The 20,742-nt window shown below is 35.0% G+C and overlaps 1 protein-coding gene across 2 annotated transcripts in view; it reads right to left on the bottom strand.

Annotated features, from left to right (window-relative positions):
- The window catches only part of TRIM24 (tripartite motif containing 24), an 81,466-nt gene that overhangs the window by 26,858 nt on the left and 33,866 nt on the right, over positions 1 to 20,742 (bottom strand). For both annotated transcript variants that reach the window (XM_031455447.2, XM_031455448.2), the window contains exons 3-7: positions 17,280 to 17,427; positions 13,963 to 14,095; positions 10,846 to 10,962; positions 7,903 to 8,017; positions 5,369 to 5,515 (exon numbers count right to left, since the gene is read on the bottom strand). In XM_031455447.2, coding sequence (XP_031311307.1) covers positions 5,369 to 5,515; positions 7,903 to 8,017; positions 10,846 to 10,962; positions 13,963 to 14,095; positions 17,280 to 17,427 — 660 coding nt within the window. The remainder of the gene's footprint in view (positions 1 to 5,368; positions 5,516 to 7,902; positions 8,018 to 10,845; positions 10,963 to 13,962; positions 14,096 to 17,279; positions 17,428 to 20,742) is intronic.

Genomic DNA, 20,742 nt, shown 5'->3' on the forward strand with positions numbered 1-20,742 from the left:
GAATACATGGCACAATGTTTAATTAAGCAATTAGCACCCGATACAATGTTCTTTCCCTAAGTGTTTCTCCCTTTCTTAATTTTTTGCATCTTCAAATAATTCTCACTATAAAACATACTCAAAATATGCTAATCAAAAGAAGGATGCCAAAGGGGAGGGTATAGCTAAGGGTTAGAGTGCATGCCTAGCAGTCCCCAGTGCCTCCATTAAGAATAAATAAATAAATAAAAACCTAATTATCTCCACCCAAAATTTAAAAAAAAAAAAGAAAAAAATAAGAATGATTCCAAAGACTTCCCTTTGTAAAATAAATCCTCATGCTTTATGGTTTTCTAAAATTTAATAATTTATTTTGAAATCATTTAAATATTGTAGAAAAGTGAATAGAGCCCTTCACCCAGATTTCCCAACTTTAAATATATTAGCACATTTGTTCCAGGGCCCACCCACTGCTCCTGTGCACATACACTATTATTACTAGTCTTTTCACGAACCTTTTGACAGGAAGCTTCTGACATTAGGTTCTGTCTCCCTGCTAAACATTCCAGTGAGTATATCCTAAAACAAAGATCCTCTAACGTAAGCAGCAAATTCCAAATTCATAAAACAAGTCTGTCACAACACTATTCAATCTAGGCTCCTCATTCAAATGTCAGCTGTCCCAACACTGTCTCTTTCCAGGACACTATCAAGGAATACAGGTTGCATTCAGTCGCCATGTCTCTTCAGTCTTTCCCTCTCATTCCTGTCCTTGATGGCTTTAAAGATTTCAGGCCTTACATTCTGTAGGATGACCTTCAACCTGAGTTTAAGAGTCTTTCCACCTGATCAGATTAGTACGGCATTCTTGTCAGGAAAACCACACAAATGATAAAGCGCACCTCTCAGTGCATCCTTCGGGGAAGCTCAGGATGTAACCTTGTCCCACCACTGCCCATGTTAACCTTCATCACCTGGCAGTTCTGCGGCCCAATTTCGCTACTCTTAAATTCACTACTTTCTCGCTTTGTAACTGATTAGTATTTTGCAAAGAAGTATTTTAGGGTTACACTAAAATCCTGTAAGTCATCAGTGCTCTACCCACCACATGAGTATCCACAGAAAACTGCTTTTGAATTTCCTCTACCTTAGTGACCAAATGTGCTTCTTTATGCTCACTATTCTTCCCAGTCTTATTAATTTACATAAACTTTTCCCTTCATTGTCATTTACTTATTTATAATCATCATGGACTCATTTATTCCTACTTAATTCAATGTGTTGCAATCCATTATTATGTTTATTTAGTCTGAGCCTCAAATTTGTGGATTTGCCCAAGGGGAGCCCCTTTAGGCTGAATCCTGGTCCTTTTGACATATCCCTATTATTTCTCTGGTAAAAGATGCTCTGGGTACAATCTGTACTTTTCTTCACTTTCCTTGATATTTAGAAACCAAGATCTGAAAGGACAGTGAGCTCACTGCTCTTGGGGTGTAGCACACAAACATATAAACACATACAGATACATACTTACACATCTATAGCTACTTCCACATCTCTCTGTATAAAATTCTTGAGTTCACAGTTATTCCTCTAATTCCAATCCAACATATCTTAGGGCTCTGTATGGCCTTATTTTCCCCCTATATTTCTACATACTTCTTGGGTAGCAAAAGACTTGGCTACTATTACCCTCAACATATCTTCTTACTTGCTCAATCCATTTACTTATTTGCTTAATGTAACCAAAATCCAAATGATACTGTCTCTGCTTACTAGCTCTGTGTTCCCTACTCACCATTTCTTATCTTTGGTTGCTAGTCTCGGGCCTCTATGTGGTCCCCCAACCCTCTTCACTACCCTGTGTCTTCACAGTCACCATGCTAATGCGTCCATGTCAGGAAGGGAAGATGCTTGATCGCTTTATTTAAAAAACTGTTTTCCCCTCCCTTAGGCACACTACAGTGAGTCAGCACTTCAAATATCTTACGATTTTTAGTGTGGAAATTGAATAATAAAGCTTCCTTGCCAAGAAAAAAAAATTATTACATCAGAAATGTGAGTACTTCCTTAAAAGGAAATCAGTTCTAAGAGAGGAACTATGAGGTAAATCACTTGGATATAAATACTTTTGTTTTTTGCCCTTGAGGTACTATGTTGTAAATTCCTTCTTTTGCTGAAAAGAAACATAGAATTTATTTATAACTCAGATAGCTAGTATCTGTTTGCTAATTAAGTTGTGGCAAGGTCTAAAAATAACATCAAATTTGTCCAAACCCTGCTCCTTATCTTAAGTAACAATCGTTTCTGTTGTATTTTACTGCCATTCAAGGTAAAGACATAAGACCTCCTGTCAAACTATTTCATTACCCATCTCAAATGTAAACCATGACACTCATCAAAACTCCTGATGCACGTTTTAGATAGTTCTGAGGAGCCATAAAGCCTGGCTAGCATGAAAGATAAATAATGATTCATTAAATATACTTGTTGATACCTTCAGATATATTTGAACTTAAACTCAGGTTTCACACTGAAAACTTAGCTACTGTTCAAAAAACAAAAGACAAAAATTTTCTTAAAAAGATGAAAGTCAAAACAGTTGAGATGACAACACTGTATATTGTCTCCTTTCTACTGAAGTTAAAATAAACTGAAAATTTAACATAAAGTTTGTACTTATTTATAGCTTCTGACAGGAGACATTACCTGGTACCTTATTTGTTCACCATCAATCTTTCACTAAGCTCCTATATATAAAGCACTAGGTAATGCAAAATTCCTACCCTTGAAGAAGCAAAAGTTCTAATCACATTCATAGAAAAATATGCAAATGGAATTAAAGTAGATAAAAATCAGTAACACTATGATGGATATATACATAAGGGCTCTGTAAACACAAAGAAGGGTAATCCAACCCAGTGTTGGTCATGGAAGTCTGCCAAAAGGAAAGGACGACAAATCTAAACTGAACCTGGTAGTCTCTAAAAAAGATGAGGATTCATTACTCAGGAGAAAGCAAGGCCTTCTAGGAAAGGGCAACAGTACCTAGCCAAGAGAGCACGGTACGTACTCTGAGCTTTGAGGACTAAAACTAAGGAACTGGCAATGAGACATTCAGGAAACACAGAGAATGCCTCTGAAGATTAATTATACGGGAGGATGGGGGAAAGGGAGTAAAAAAGATTGCAGAATTCTTTTTTACTACTTATAGCTTAATAGTTTCCTAATCACTAGTATTAGAGAAATATCTACTGCTCGTAAGGAGAATAACTGTGTTTTACTCTCCTAGTCTCTCTTCTGTCAATATTTCTTGCCTTCCTTCAGAAGAATCCTAAGGAAATACTGCAAAAATGTTTCAAAATACAGTTAAAACTGGACTTTTAAAGGATTCTGCTATTCCAATGGGTTTGGTCTTTTACTGACTATAATTCCTACAGTAAAAGATGAACTAAGAATTACAAGCCAAGTTTGAAATTTCAGGCCAGCAAGGCATTTCTTTTTAATTTTTGAGCATATAAAAGCCATCATTTAAAAAATAACCTGAGTAAACATGGCTGTTTACAAAGCATAAAACCTCTAAAGGACAGGGTTGTATAATACAGTGACTTTCTAATTTTCTGAGGTTGGAAATCTTTCTAAATGTTTAAAAGTAATCACATGCCTCAACTCTGCATGCATTACAGGCAAATTCTTTTACTAGCTGTATCTGCTACTAGTGTGCATAAAGGCTCGCTTGGGTTCCAGAGACTTTTAACAATTGAAAAACATGATATAGCCAATCAGGAATCTGGTAATGCTGGTTCCACATGACTCACAGTGCCCATTTTCTCCTGTGTATACTACAGAGGATGACCTCCCTCTCTCGGATTTCAAGAGATCATTGTGCAGATTAAGTAACCCCATCTTCTATTTTTTATTGTTTTCTCCATATTATAAATCACAAACAAAATCACAGAATAAAATTAGGAAAACGAATTCTTAAACTGACAAGGGAGATTGACTAGATGTCTAATTGTGTGAATAATATGCTTCTTACACACATACAAATAAAAGTTTTCATTATGGGTCTAGTTGAAAAAAGATGATTCTCACTTTCTCCTTTGAGCCCTGTTTTGTTTGACTTACAGGAAAGTTTAAGTAACAGAGAAGGTATGCACTATATATATATATATAAGCTGTTTTTCATTAGACCAATGAAACAGTAAAAAGAAAAAGAAAAAAAGACTCAAGATTGAGAGAACACACCATTGATAATTATGACAGAGAAAAAAATTAAAGAATTGAATACAATTCAAGATTAGGAATAGTTTTAGAAATCGTTACTAATTTGCTTTCTAATAAGTCACTCAATATCTGAACCTAGTTTATAAATGTTTATCCTGAAGTGCATTTCCTGATTTCAAAATGGTCATAACGGGGGTATAGCTCAGAGGTAGAGCATTTGACTGTGAAATGGTTATAAAAAATTTCTTCCACAAAATGGAGTGGGTTAACAGAAAACAGATTTGGATGTCCTAATTTGATTTCCAAGTAGAAATCTCTGTGGAATCTTTAATAAGACAAAAGTTTTAAAAACTCCCACTTCACTTTTATGTGGTGTGAATTATGTGGCTAAGTGTCTTCTAGACCCTTGCTCCCATCGGCGGGTCTGCAGACCGGCAGCATTAGCGTCACCTGCGAGCTCGTCGCAACTACAGAATCTGGCTCCACTCCATGTCTACTGAACCAGGATCCCTGGGTGATTAATATGCAGTGACCACACCTCCAGGAGCAAGGTTCTAGATTATTCTCAAAGTAGTTCATCAAATCAGAGCCACTTGTCTGCAGCAAGTGGGGTTGAAATATCCAGCACCATGTATCACTGACAGAGTAAACAATGTAGCGTTGAGAAGAGGAACATGGTCTCTGGATTCAGGTCTAAGTTGGCACTTTGTGTGACCTTGGGCAGGTTACTTAACTCTGTGCCTTGGTTTCATCACCCATACAATGTGAATGGATCTCTACCTTATAAAAATGATGTCAAAGGTTAAATATTACACAGCAATGCTTAAATTTTGTGTCTGGCATTCTACAGGTAATCAGGAAATGCTTACTATCATCATTATTGTTAGTATTAAGTTCAGTTGTCACTAGACTGAGAAAACTTGGAGAAGAACAAAATAGGAGTGATGATGGCAGATTAAAATGCAAGTTATATCTAAATCACAGCAGTTTAAAGTAATATTTAAAAAAATCAAACTATTTTGATCAATTAAAATTAGAAATAAGTAAAAAGCATTTAAGCACAGACTAGAAAATGTCTAAATTTTAGGCAATCTAATAACGGACTCCACTGTTTCCCTCTGCACTTTGACAGCATGTTAAGTGCCATACTTAAGTGTCTTACCAATCGCTTGCTATAGAGTAATGCTGTACTGCTGCCACTGGAAACTGCCCATTTAGAAAAATGCATGACATGTTCCAACTGTTTAGAAAGTCCAGCCACTTCCTGTTGTTGTTGCATAAGTTTCATGCGATGATCCTTTGCAAGGCTCTGAAAGGAAAATGGTTTCAAAATTATTTCTGCATTTAACATATTTTAATGGTCATTTTCAGATTACCAGATTAGAATAACCACAACCCCTAAGAACACAAGTGACAGAAACTTAAAATACTTAGTGTGTTTACCCCCTAGCACAAAGGCTCACTCTCACTGAAGCAAAAAACTGCCCCTGGTGCCAATGTCACCACTGTCTATACTGCCCACCCCTTCTCCTCATGGCCCTTGGTCTCGTTTTACAAATTCTGCGACTTAGGTCTCTGTTCATGCATCTTCCAGTATCAAAAAAGGTACAAAACTGTGGATTAGCTATAATACAGGTAATACCTATTAAATCAATTCTCACAAATAAATAGATACATCATACAGCAATCTAGTAGAGTTATGCAGTAGACAACATTTAGGCTTTGCATGTGGTTTAAAAAAAAAGCATATAATTTTAGTCTGTTGAAAATATGTACCCTGGGAATAAATTGATATAGTGACTAATGGAACCAATGCAGTCTCAGAAAAGTAACATAAAAGTAGAATATAGAATTTCTTTAAGGAAGTACACAAGCAAGAACACAAGTTTATCAAAAGTGGAGGAAAAACCCACTGACCTTGGGCTATTTTAAATGTCCCTATCCAAAAATCTCCTCTTTCTGACAAGGAAAGGGGGAGAGAAGAGGGCTTTCTACTGGTTCTAAAGAAAAGTTCAAAAGTAACTACAAAATGGAATTATATTCTCAGTAGAAAAAAATGAACTTAGATCCTGGCCATAGTTAGTTTCAAATTTGGAAAATGCACATGTGCTGCACTGAATGAAGGGAAAAAAACGCAGTGATTTTCATGTCTAACTTCAGAGATAATTTATTAGTCTATTTCTGATCTCTGTTAAAAACTAAATGTTTCTTTGTAAATATCCAAGAAAGAATAGAAATCATGTTGACTTTAAGGGAGGTTGCAAATTGAGAACCTGAAGCCCAAGTTTCTTGGGCTTGTATGGTAACTACATTTGGTCTTATTTCTCTGGAGTCTTAGAAAATATTGGCTACCTTCATTTGCCTTAAAGGCTGTGAACCAGGAGAATGAGTACGAGGACTGAAAGGCATATTTAAAAGGTACTGTAAAAATTATTAGTCAATAAAGTTGATTTAAAATAATACTGATGACCAGGTTCATCCCTAGAGGTTTGGGGATCTGATCATCTTTAGTTCTTTAACTTGAGTTAAAAAAAAAAACCCTTGTAAGTGATTCTTATTTACCATGAAGTTTGGAAACAGCCACAGCAATGTATGCACTATTCATCTCTTAGAAATCAAAACTACACAGCATTTGATTCTAAGCAGAGCTTTGAAAACTTTAAAAATTGCTTAAAAGCTTCTTTAAAAAAAAAAAAATCACAGGACCTTGAAAAAATAGTTACGGGTCTGATTCCTCCTGGCCAGAATACTTTTCTACTAAAAGAATACTTTTTTACTATTTGTTTCTAAAAGGACAGAGAATTATTTTGGTCTTTGTTTCCTGTATAAACCATGGGAAAGACCATACTTTCCCAAGAGAAACAGAACTTTCTGACAAAGACCTTATAATTTTTGTCAACTATAAAATAAAGAGGTTGAACTAAATTATTTCTAGGAATCCTTTTTTAATCCTCACATATCAGAATTAATTTATTCTCTTCTTATTCTTAATCTGCTTCTTTACTGTTAAATATTTTCTGTCCCAATATATTAAAAGCTACTAAAATATCCTGCATTTAATGTTATGTTGATATATCATGCAGAAGTTGTAACCTCATTTTATTTGAGTCAAACACTGACTCTGGATCTTGACCTTCATAAGTGGACAAAAGCTGATTAAGACAGTAATATTTTTCTTCCCTACAGTGAGAAACAACTATTCTAACTGCCCTGAGCATCTCTCCCTGAGTATTGCTTTCACAATTAAGGCTATAAAATGTTGTGGGCACATTCTTTTACTTAATTCCCCATAAGGTTAAATGTATATATTTGCAAACTAAATACAGCTAACTTGGTGTATCTTTCTGAAAAATTTTGCTCAATTGCACTCCTTTGGTGACCCCAAATTGTCAATGCAATGCATCTCTAAAATGATTCATCTCTGTAACATTTACAAAGCTTCTCCTTATAAGCAATGCTTTGGGCTGTAAAGTAGACAATAAGGATTAAGACAGTCCTAGTGTATTATAAAGCCACAAATTGTCAGCTATAAAGCAAAGCCTTGCAAAAAGGAAAACCTGGGAATGGAGAAGAAATATTCTTGAATCATAAATGGAAACAATTATATGAAAAAGGCTGTGATTTCAACTTCACAAATACATGAGAAAACACTACATTAAATCACTACAACATAGTGTCCCATTAACAGTAACTTACCTCAAGCTGATGCAGTAGAGCTTTTCCTTTTTTATTTATTTCTACCATCAGTGTAAATATGGCAACTTTAATATCCTGTTCCACCTGCTTCTGGTTTTGATTTACTTCAATTATCCTGAAAATTAAACAAAAGGGGGAAAAATCTAAAACCTAAGGCAGAAGGTTTGTCTTATACATAAGACTGATTTTTTGAATGTCTAAATTAGACAAAAAAGCAAAAATGCTTTCAGCTCTTAAAAAGCTCATCTATTTCTAAGGGTCCTTCAGTTTAAATTGATTTTCTTGAAGATGAGACAGCAGAAATACAATTCTTCTGAAACACACAGTCACGTAATTCAATCTTAAAATCAAAATGCATAAAACTGCAAGAGAACGAATACAGTTTAAGAAAGTATTATTTGGAAAGAATATGATGACACCTGGAAAAATTCTCAGCCTAAAAGGATGGACAAAAAAATAATTTATAAACAAGATAAGGAAAATCATGACTCTGAATGAGTTCTACTGTATTCACTTCAACTAAGAAGTAGAAAAGTATAAATGTGTCATTCTTATCTTAGTCATCTGAACTGCTACAGTATTCATTGTATCTGAATAGAAGCCAAAAGACAACAATAGTTGTTTGCTACTTTTAATGACATATTTGTCTTGAAAGAAGTAGCCAAGTAACTACTTAATGTTTTATCAACTACCATATACATCTTCTTTGACTGGAGAAAATGGGAATGCTGTTCTCATGATCAAGATGTACAGGGGGAAAAAAATGCATAGCATCACACCAGAATATCTTACAGAAGCAGAAAAAGAGAAATGGGGCATCCACCATAAAACATTATGAGATACATAAAAAGCTTCATTTCTTCTGTCTGCCTCTCCCATAGTTACCCTCCAAAACTTAAGATCAAAAGGGCAGGGAACTTTATTTTCTGTTGGAAATTCTTCAAGATAATTATTTGACATCAATATTAGCTAGAGAATCAAGGAAACCAGATTAAGTCTGGAAACCAAACCTCAAAAAACAAACAAAAACCCTAACTTAAATCCTTATAATGGTAGAACAGGATGAAAAAGGGGTAAGTAATGCCATGTTTGCACATGCATAAAAATGAATGAATAGAAAAGCCAGTCAGTCCAGTAAATTTAATCCTTCCATAATCAGGCAGGCTATAAAGATATGAGCAATCAACACCTAATCCAAAGACACTTTAATTCTTACCATAAATCAAAAACTAAAATCCTTCCATACAACAATGTATCACTTTGTAAAAAGAGCATAAATCACTAAAATAAGGTAACACCACTAAAAACAAATTTGGAAAATCCACACTATCTGATTTTAAGACTTACTATGAAAAGTTATAGTCATGAAGAAAGTGAGGTATCAGCAAAAAAGAAAAGCACTATGGAACAGAATAGAGTCCAGAAATAACATCACACATATATGGTCAATTGATTTTCTACAAAGGTGCCAAGGCAATTCACCAGTAACAGGATAGTATTTTCAACAAATGGTGTTAGAACAAATAGACATCCATAGGTTGAAAAAAGAGGAAACTTTGGCCCATTGCTCATGGCCATATACCATATACGTAGTGAAAGAGTAAGAAAAAAGTCAAAAGAGTTTCATCAAGAGTCAATCTTTTACATAAAATTAGTTATTTTACAGTAGCTACTGTTTGCCACTGGATGGTAGAAATGCCTATAATTATCGCTCCTCATCATTCCATAAGTATTCAAATTTTCAGTTATTCAGATATAAAAAATTCTAAACCCATCAATGACATCAATTTAGCAAACCGTACTACTGTGATTAGAACATGGTAAAGACAATAGTATTTGGTTAACTACAGTTCTTACGTGAAAGAGAGAGGTAAAACGAAATGAGAGCTGATAACAAAAGAATAAAAACTGAAAGACACACAATAAAACTGTTATTAGCACAATGTATAATAGATATAATAATAATACCAAGGCATCAAGAAAAAGTTAAATTACATTTATAATCTCTTTTAAGGAAATCAGGTAAACCAAGGGACTCTTTGGAAAAAACTATCAAATGCTCCAGCCTAGCCACGTTCCAAAATGATGAATGACAGATTGTGATGACTGATCTTAAGGAAGAGGAACTGCAAAAGTCTGACAAACTTTTCCCTATGAAAAACATTCAGATCCCCTGCAAGGGATCTCTTACTAATAAGCATCTTTTGATCTATTAATTCAGTGACATGTTACTTTTGTGTACAAAACAAAACAAAGGGGGCGACTAGACAAACTCTGTCTTCCTTGCAGAAGTTAGTGGTTTGCTCCTCCAATCACTTAACTGTAAGACATGAGCCTTTGGACAGTTGATGATTTATTTCCTTGGAGAATAGAAAGTATAACAGGTAATATGTAGAGACTGTTAAGTATTGCATCTTACAAAGAATAAAAGGCACACAAAACAGACAATCCCTGTCTTCTAGTGTCCTAAGATCTCCACCTCATTGCATTTAAAAGATGACAGCCCAGAGGAGGCATCTCAAAGTTCAGCCATCCTTAAAACAGTAATTAATTATGTATATAATCAAGTATCAAAATTTTTTATAAGACTAGCAAAAACAGTTGATTTTCTTTTCTTTTAAAATCCTGGTGTTTCTTCAAAAATTAGAAAACACCAAATAATTATAAGTTATTAATACCTCCCAGATAAATGAGTTGTTACTAAATGTAGCTTATTATCATAATAGTTTTGAAATTTCATGGCTGAATATACTTTCCAATCCAAAGTTTTCAGAAATCCAAAAAGTTTCTGAAAAAATCTTATGAACTATGTGTTATTAGATCCACCTGACAGCTTACACTGATGTACTTCACCATGGGTTAAGTAAATGTCTGTTCTAAAAGTTACTATACTTAACACATTATATAAAGATGACTTAAATAAAACCATGAATATAAATTTACCTGTTTTGGATCTGATTTCCTGTGAATTTTATGTATTTTGTTTTTTCCATCAGTTTGGTGATTAGGGTATCTATGATCACTTTCTGATTCTGAAAAGCTTCTTCTATAAATTGGTATCTGAAGAAATAAATAAGCCAATTATTTCACACAAATATCTGTCTAAAATGAGGAAAAGCCCCAAAGCACACAAATAACTAACAGAAAACTATTTAAGATGAGTATAAAAGATAAAAATAATAATCTTTAAAAAATGCCAAATATATCCCTAGAAAGCAGGTTTTCCTCTCCTCTCAAAATTATCCCTTAAGAAGGAGGGAGACTTTTCAGATATTACTCATGGACATTCTTTAAGTTATTTTGAAAAATTGAGAGAGACACACATTCATCATTCATAGTTTTACAGGCTTAAAGGGCTCCTTTGGCAGACCTGGAAAAAAGTAATCATAGACATTTAAGTAGATTTATTAACTATTTTGCAATTTCATAATTATGAAAGTTTGATGCTTTTGTAAACACATATTTTGCAGATCACTTTTAAACAATAGGTAATTGTGCTAAAGGTCACATTAACAAATAATGCCTTTAAGATAAATGGGGAAGTGGGGAGCGAGGACAAAACTCGACGTTATGCCTTGCATGTGATAAAGTTTGAAGCAATAGTATCATAAAATACACAAGTTTTAGAAAACTGACTTGGGATAAATAACAAGGGCCTACTGTATAGCACAGAGAACTATATTCAATATCTTATAATAATCTATAATGAAGAACAATATGAAAAAGAATATATATGTATAACTGAATCACTAAATATTTAGATGGTTCTCTTAATAAAAAAACAAGTAGCATTTCAGCCTCGAATCTTGTGATTTGGAATATTTTATCCATTTTATCCATTCACATCTGTTATAATTACAAATATATTTATAGATCTACCAATGATAAATTGGTAGTCTTATGAAACTCTATTCTTTGTTCCTTTTATCTTTTTTGGCCTGTATTTAGACTGATTAATTATGAATTATTCCACTTCCTCCCTGTTATCTTGAGAGTCATACTGACTCTTGCTATTCTTTTGGTGACTACTCCATACATTAGAAAATGCATATCTTGACTTATCTAAGGTTAATTTGTAATTTATTAGCCACTTCCTAAACTATGCATGAACCTTAGAACATGAACTGCATACCCTCCTAACACATCCGCTGTGTGATATATAATACACACACGACACACACGAGCACATTTCATTAGACTTACTCAGATGTATCATTTTACCAGCTCTTCATTCCGTCATGTATCACATACCATTCTTCTCCTGCCTGAAGTGTGCTTCCAGGGGTATATTCCCCCCGTGTATTTTGTCTGAAAACATCTTTCTCATTAATCTTTTGTTCACTGGGTATGGAATTTTAGTTTTGTAGTTATTTTCTTTTCATACTTCAAAAATATTACTTTATTTTTTTACTTATCCTGCTGGGGGCTTCTTGAATACGGGCTAGATGTCTTTCTTCAGTATTACAAAGCTAACATTCTGTCCTCAGATGTTGCTTCCTTCCCCTTCTCTCTATCTCTCTGTCTTGGACCCCAGTTACACCCTGTGTTACATCTTCTCAATCCTTCTTCCACTTTCCATCTTTCTGTTTGTCGTGCTTCATTTTCATGTTTTCTTAATTTTCTTCTAGTTCATTAATTCTCATTTTCTGGTACGTCAAATCTGCTGTTCAACCCTCTATTGAGTTAATTTCAGTTACTGTAATTTTCAGTTCTAGAATTTCCATTTCATTCTTTTATACAGTTTCCAGTTCTCCACCCAAATTTTCCATTTTATCACTTATCATCTTGAATATAGTAAGATGTATCCTTGAAGATCTTTTTTTATGCTGTTTGCTGTATCTGCTAAGCTTTGTTCCCACTGCCTATCCCCTAGCATACTTGGTTATTCCTAATTGTGTGCTGGACCACTTTGCACAATTCATTATTGGATAAATCAGAGGTCTAGGACGATGTTTTCTTCCTCCAGAGAGGATTTACACTTTTTTCTACCAGGTACCTTGGGGCACCAGCAGTATGATTTCAATTTAATCCAACTTTGGGTACTGAGAAGATCTGATTCTGAGCTTTAGTGCCCTATGAGGAACTATTTACTAGCTAGTTTATCTTTATCATAACACTTTCAAGATCCCAACTCAAAGCAAGGAGAAGCCTTTAACCCCTATGATCCCTGAAATCCAATCCCCGTCTTTCAGCTCTACTAGCTTATTAAAAGCAACCCTCAATTTTTAGGCAAATGCTTCAAGGGGGAAAAAGCCCGTACCATTCTCTGTCCCCACTCCAACCTAATCCTGGTCCAATAATTCTTTACCAAGCTCTAAAATATTTTATTGGTTTCTATATTCTGCCCATGTTTTCTAGTTACCCTCATTGGTATAGTTGATCCAAATTACCTAGTCTGCCATTGTTGGGAGCCTAGACTTCTTTTAATCAATTATATTTCTATCAATTTACCAGAATCTTACTGTTTAAATCAGATTTTGCCAACTATGGAGGACAGATTTAAAAGTAAGCTTTGATAGGAATTATGATGAATTAGGAAAAGCATACCCTTTTTAAAAGTCAATTCCAGCCAAGTGTTGACATGAAAGTGTATGGGTCCCAGTGCTACAGCAGATTCTATTTTCAAAACACACACAAACTAAAGATCTAAATTTTTTTTTTTAATGTAAAATCTCCTCATTTACAACACTAGCAACTAATTCCATATATTCTTTTTACAAAGCATGTAGGCCAGTGTTTCTCCACTCATGGTGATTTTTGCTCTCTAGGGCATTTGGCACATCTGGAGACATTTTTCGTTGTCACAACTGGGAGAATGCTACTGGAATCAAGTAAATAGAGGTCAAAGATGCAGCTAAACACCATAAAATACACATAGCCCCCACAACAATTACCTGGCTCCAAATGTCAACAGTGCCAAAGATGAAAAATCCTGAAACAGGCCAACATCCTGCTGGCCAAACAAAATATTACTTGCAGATTGCCACTTGGCTGAGATGCCAGCAGTCGTCTAGTCCTCATACAGCATCAATCTATGTAGACAATGAAAGATGCTGGTACCTGTGCTCTTTATGTTCCAATAACTGGCAGTCACGACACGTCAATTTGTCGCATGTTTCACAGTAAAGCTTCAGCTGCTCCTTTTTATGAAAAGGACAAAACACTGGTCGCTGACTGGTCACACCAACTGCCTCTGCAGAAACAATGAGAGGCAAAAAAGAAGAAAATTAACTTAATTGAATGGTAAATAACTATCAGATTGTTCACTTAAATTCAAATACATTGAGATAAAAGGAGCTAGTTTCATCAACACCTTCATTACCACTAGGTTCTACAGATAATAAAATATTAAGTGTTTTTTTGCACTTCAGGAGGAAATTTATATTTATAAATGAGTTTTTCACTTTCCAGTATAAAAATTCAAATTAATTCAGGAGAAAAAGAAAGTGTGTAGCTAAAATGATGCTTCATGGGCCCTGAGCTTTAGTCTTAAGAAATCTTAATAGCACAGATAAGTAAGTGTGAACCAATTGGAATGCTTTCTATTCCAAATGAGGGAGATTTTTTAAAAATGCAATGCAGAAAATCTAATAAAAACGTACAAAAGGGGTATCCTGTTATTTTGCAAAAGTAGGGAAATAATTTTTCCACTTTTACAAAAATCCTAACAGAGTATACCTAGTAACACAGAGATAATCATAAAATGTTCACTACTGCACTGTAGTCATCCACATATACACCTGATAGCTATCCAGAGTGGGGATAAAACTGGGCAAAGCTTATGTTACAATGTCAAATGGAAAAATTAGAATACAAATAAATGCAATGACTGATTAAAAAGTACTAAGTTAAGCTGAGAGGAACTAAAAATAAAATTAATGAACTAAAAAGTATAGAGAGGATAATTAGATAACTTTCAAGATAAAAACAAAAAGGTAACCTACTATCTAGCCAGAGCAAAAAGGTAAAAAATACATAAAATTCTAAATGAAAAAAGGGAAAATAACAGATAGAGAAAATTAACAATGTATTAAAAGAATATTAACTGACTTTACTTCACTTTAAAAAAAGGAAAAAAATTAAAAGAATATTAAAAGCAGGACCCATCAAGACCTAAAGGAATTAATTCCAGCAACACAAAAATGGTTCAGTATTAGTACTGCCATAGGTCCCAGCTCCCTTCTTGAGGCTCATGTCACCTGGGCATCACAGTAGGCAGGGTGACCATACATCCTTAGTTGGCCTGAGACATCCTGGTTTGTGCCTGTTTTGCAGGAATGATTATTTATAGGTATTCTGGTTTAGATACTTAAGACATCATTTATAGACATCCTTTATCTATGAAGAATGTAGACTCATAGTCACCTCCTAGTCCTAAATCTCATCATCATCCTGTATGATCTATAAGACCACAGAGAGTACCACATAAAGACAAGTCTCTCAGACTTTCTCATCTCCGGAGAACTGTACTTTGGCTATTTATTCCATTTACTATAGATCATGGTCCCACCCTAGATTTTTTAATTGTCCTTAATTGTTCCATTTCTATAATCATAAAGTCAAATACCCAACTCTAATATCTTCTACCTTCTAACCTTCCAATTCTTAGTTAACTACTCTTACTGTACATCATTGGTATCTCTTGTCCGTAATCATTTCTTTCACCCTATTGACTGACACTATCAATTTTACTTCCTTTATACAATTAAAACCCCCAAATTCTTCATGTCAATACATGCCATTATCTGCATCTCTTACCCTGTGGAGCTTCTGAACATCAGTCCAGCTAAACCCCAACTCTAACTAATTCAATTCTCCTCTATAACCACATCAGACTCCTAAGGACTGACACAGGAGGTTTTAAGGACTATATCAAATGTAACCCTGACACTACCAAGCAGTCCTGTTTCCAAAGCTAGAGCTCTCCTTCAACTGGAATTATTTCAAATATCCTCTGAATTCCTTACTTTTAGTCCTGTTTCCTCTGCTCTCTTTTTTCAGTAGATGGCTACCTTCACAGAAAAACAGAAGTCTTTCTAGCACTAATCTATTAAACTTACCTGGCCTCTTCTCTTTTGTGTCTTCTTCATCAGTGTTCTCAGAAATTTATATCTCCCTTTTCCTATGTCTCAAGACTCCTAGTCTCATCTCTCACTACTCCTCCTCTTGCATCTTAATTTCCAGCTAAATTCAACATTCCCCCTCTGGAAATTTGCACGTGTGCTTCAGTTTTCCCCACCCTTCTCCTTTATGTGATGACATTCTATTCATCCTTGATGTTCCAGATTTAGCCTCCAATGTAAATCTCCAAATCTGAGTGTGGTTCTCCTGTCATGTGCTCCCATAAACCTTACGATGTTAAACTATGATTGCTAATTTGTTCACAGTCTTCATCATACTAAACTCCTGGAGGGTAGCAAGTATGTGTCTTAATCACCTTTTCATCTCTTTAACCTAGTAAAGTTTCTGGAATATAGAACAAGCATACAAACACTGGTCGGCTCAATAAATCAAAAGCAGTGAATTAATTTTTTAACAAAAATATATTAATGAGTCATAAAAATGAATGAAGTTCTGATAAATATTACAACATAGATGAAGCTGAAAACACTGTGATAAGTGAAATAAGTCAGACATTGAAGGACAAATACCATTATGATTCCACTTATAGAAGATGTCTAGAATAAGCAAAGTCATAAAGACAGAGAGCAGACTGGAGGTTAGCAGGGCCTGGTGGGGAAAGGGGAATGGGAAGTTTTTATTTACTGGGTACAGTTTCTTTTGGAGGTGCTAAAAAGTTTTGGAAATAGACAGTGGTGTTGGTTGCATAACACTCTGAATGCAATTAATGCCACTGACTTGTACACCTGAAAATGGTCAGAATGTCAAATTAAGTTACACATATTTTACTATAATAAAAAAAGTATTAGTAAACTTTACATAATAAGCAACACAATAAAAACCAAAGCACAATTACATAAAAAGCAAAACTTCTTTGATTATCTACATAACAAATATCAGGAAACAGGTTTACTATAAGAAAAGAGTTGTAAAACTTAAGTCCACCCATATCATCTTAAAAATAAGAGAAATATTAGTTTTAAAAAGCAACTTTTTTTTTCATCTGCTGTACCTTCACATCAAATTAAGGATTTATAGGAGGAGGGTTGTGAGTATAAATATACAGCAGAATTTGGTATCTATTCAAACTTCCTGGTATTTATAAATATTCAAATTCAACTATAAATATAGACTTCCTTGTATAAAAGACAAGAGCATCACAAAACAAGTGCATCACAAGACAAGTCAGTGTGGGAAGGAAAGAACGAGTATGGGAAGGAAAGATAAAAACGAGATTTTAAACACTAATTTATTACCTGGAGAGACTTCCTCTTTCTGTCTCACCGTGTGGTCTTTTGTGAATTTTACCCTTTGATGAGCTCTGATGCATGTCTTGCAGAGCCATTCAACACACTCTACACAAAACCCATTAGCTTCCGCATTGTCCTCACAGCTTGTACACACCTAATAAAAGAATATGTCACATCAATTTCTGAGAAAAAAAGAACAGGTGGTCACATGGCTAATCATACAGAAATGATACACCAACAGTACTGAACTCTATCAGTTATCTTAACAGTGTTCATAAATTTAAACTGACATTATGTTTTAAATTATAAATATATAAAGTGGAAATATAAGGACATTGCCCTCAGTTCAAAATATCAAATATTCCAGGCACTGTGCTAAGTGTTAAGGATACAACAATCAGAAAAAGCGAACATGCCCTTGCCCTTATGACAGCTAGTCTCACAGATGAAGTGTGGTTCAAATCCCAGTTTCCCTACTTACCAGCTGAGTAGTCTTGGGCAGGATACGCAGAATGCCCATCTTTATTTAAAACAAGGGTACTAACATGGACTTTACTGAGTGATTGTGAAGATCAAACATGAAGCAGTCAAACAGTATTGGAATAATCACAGCAATACAGAACTACAAAATTGACACATGCCATACAGGGAAAGTATAAGAAGCTATAAGCACATATGATGGAGGAAAGTGATCTGATTTCAGGGGCTGAAAGGCTGGGAAAAGTGAGAGGAGAGATTACCCAGGCAAGGCTTTCTCTAAGTCGATCATATTTGCATCAAGATATGAAAGTTGAGTCACTGATTACTGATGAAAGTCTTCTAGGCAAAGAGAACAGCATGTACAAAAGCCTCCTGCAAGAACAAGGCAGGTTCAAAGAACTGAGAGAAAGGCAGTGTATTTGAGGGCGAGATCAAGGGGAAGAGCGGCACGAGGAGGAGCCAGCGGCAGGGCAGGCAGGGGCCAGGTCAGGCAGGGTCACGGGGCAGCTTTGGTCTTTGTCTGAAGAAGTCCCTAAAAACTTTTAAGTAAGTGACGTGGCCAGATGTGCTTTCTTAAAATCACTGTCCCTGCAATGTAGAGATGAGATTAGAATAAGGGCAAGTGTTTCTGCATAGGGCTAAGTAGGAGGCCTTTTCAGTGCTTAGGTGACAGTAAGTAGAAGTGGAGATGAATGAAAATTTGGAAATTAAAACTGACTGGTTTGGAGGATGCACTGGATATGGGAGGTGAAGAAGAGACAGTTTTCATGTTTCCAGCTTGTATAACTGTGTAGATGGTGGCACTAACCTCTGAGAACAGACTGAAGTTACACAATGTATAAGCAGTCCTCATATTATGTATGGTTGGAGAAAAAATTCTTCCCCTCAGTCAGTGGTTTACATTAGCCCAACTCTAAATACCTGGATAACATATCCATAAACCAAAAACTGTCTTTTCTCTTCTCTTGCCTTCAACCTTTCATTTGATGCCACTGACGCTTACTTCCTAGAAATCATTCAGATTCCTTGATACTTCCAGGTCCTCTTATCTCCCAGAATGACTTTCTGGATTCCACCACTACTCTCCCTCCTCAGATTCTGTAGATTTCTGTTAGATCTGGGGAGGGGATTGATCTCATCCACTCCCTCAGCTTTAACTATCACCTCTATAAAGATGTCACCTAAAACTACATCTCCACATTATATGGCAAAAAGGAGTGAGGTATCTCTACATACATTGCTAGGGAGGGATCTCTAGTACATAAAGTAAAATTTAAAAGGCAAAGTGTTAAAGCAAATCATACTACTGCTTATCTAAGAAAGATGGGGATGGGATGACTTATTTGCATAAATCTTAAAGTTAATATAAAATTACTTAGATTATAAATAAAAGTGTAAGGATAAACAATAAAAGAAATTAAATGGTTATGTATAAGATAGAGAAAAAATAAGGTAGATAGGTAGGTAAGATAGAGATAGAAGTTGAGTTCTCTGAATATACTGTTTTATAGATTTTACTTTGCAACCAGCATTATGAATGTTTTATATGTAGTTATACAAGTTTCAATTTAAAAAAACTAAACCCCTATGTATCAAAAGCAAAATGAAACAACTGAACCTGCCTATTAAGTGGTCCATATAGAAAGGAATTATTTATTTCAAGTAACTTAAAAACATGGATTAAGTGTCTCTAATAACAGTAATTGTTGTCTTCTTGCTCTCTGGTTTGACAGAGACAATTCTATAATTCCTACTTTCAGTACCAACTCTGTTCTTCACTCTTACTCTGCAAACCACATGTATGCTTCCTGAGCTGGCTCCACATGAGATTCTATAGGTGGTGCAGGAGAAAGACTACAATGCCAGAGGAAGAAGGGACTGATCATCTTAGTTGGCTTCCTATTTGCTTGAGTTTTCTGTGAACATCTACAATTTCAGATTTGACTTAAAAATACGAATATATACTTGAAATATTTCCCCTTCTCTTTTTAAAATAAAAAGCATTTGTTAAATCATTCTCCTGAAAGTCCTAGAAAAATGACCAACCCAATGGTGATAAGCACCCCTAGCATTCACATTGTGCTCTCTAAATACCACTTCAGCCTAGAAGGAACTGAGGCTCTTAGGAGAACCAGTTCCTGCTGGTTCCAGGTGTAGAACAAAAAATGAACAAGATATTGTCAAAACAGAAAGCAAGGGAGATAGCAACTACTACTGCGACTGTATCAGAAGGATTCAGGAATCAGTATGAGGCTCTCACTGCCAAGTGGGCACAATAACAACTACAATACATTTTATGTTAGATACCCGTGAGTTTGTAACAATAAGCCCACACACCCACCACTCAGGAGTCACCTCTGAATAATGCGAAGAAACTAAGTCACTACTCTAAAAATCAGCAACTAAAAGGAAAGAATCAAGCATTTAACCTACCTTTCCTTTATAACCTAACAGTAGATGAAGGAAGCCTTTCTCTTTCTATTCCAGTTTGAGAAATAAAGAGGAAATGACAGAATGAAAACGTTACCATTTTTCAAAGTCCTAATGAAATACGGAATCTTGGCAGTGATCATTAACGGCCATTAACATCAGAAAAAAGACAACCAAACATCATACGCCTCCTGCTTGAAATAGACACCTGGATGAAAGTATTCTTATGTCCCCTCACCCAATGGGACTTGAATCTAAACCAATCTAAATCTAAAAATCTACATTTTTATCACCAGTTTACACAAAATACAGGAGACAGGGAAGCATGCTGAATTTTAAATGACTTTATAGAAGTCAGCAAAATTCAGAATATGGCTAACTCTACTGGACTAACAACCCAGTTTATCCAACAAATATTAAAAAGGAGGAAAAAGAAAGACAGCAAGGCAAAGGGGTAATTTGAGATTAATTAAAAACGTATGTTAGAGACAAATCAACCAAATGTACTGTACAGGCCTTACTGGATCCTTACAGAAACAAATGTTAAAAAAAAAAACTG

The sequence above is a fragment of the Camelus dromedarius genome, chromosome 7 (assembly GCF_036321535.1).
Source record: "Camelus dromedarius isolate mCamDro1 chromosome 7, mCamDro1.pat, whole genome shotgun sequence".
NCBI classification, from domain to species: Eukaryota; Metazoa; Chordata; class Mammalia; order Artiodactyla; family Camelidae; genus Camelus; species Camelus dromedarius.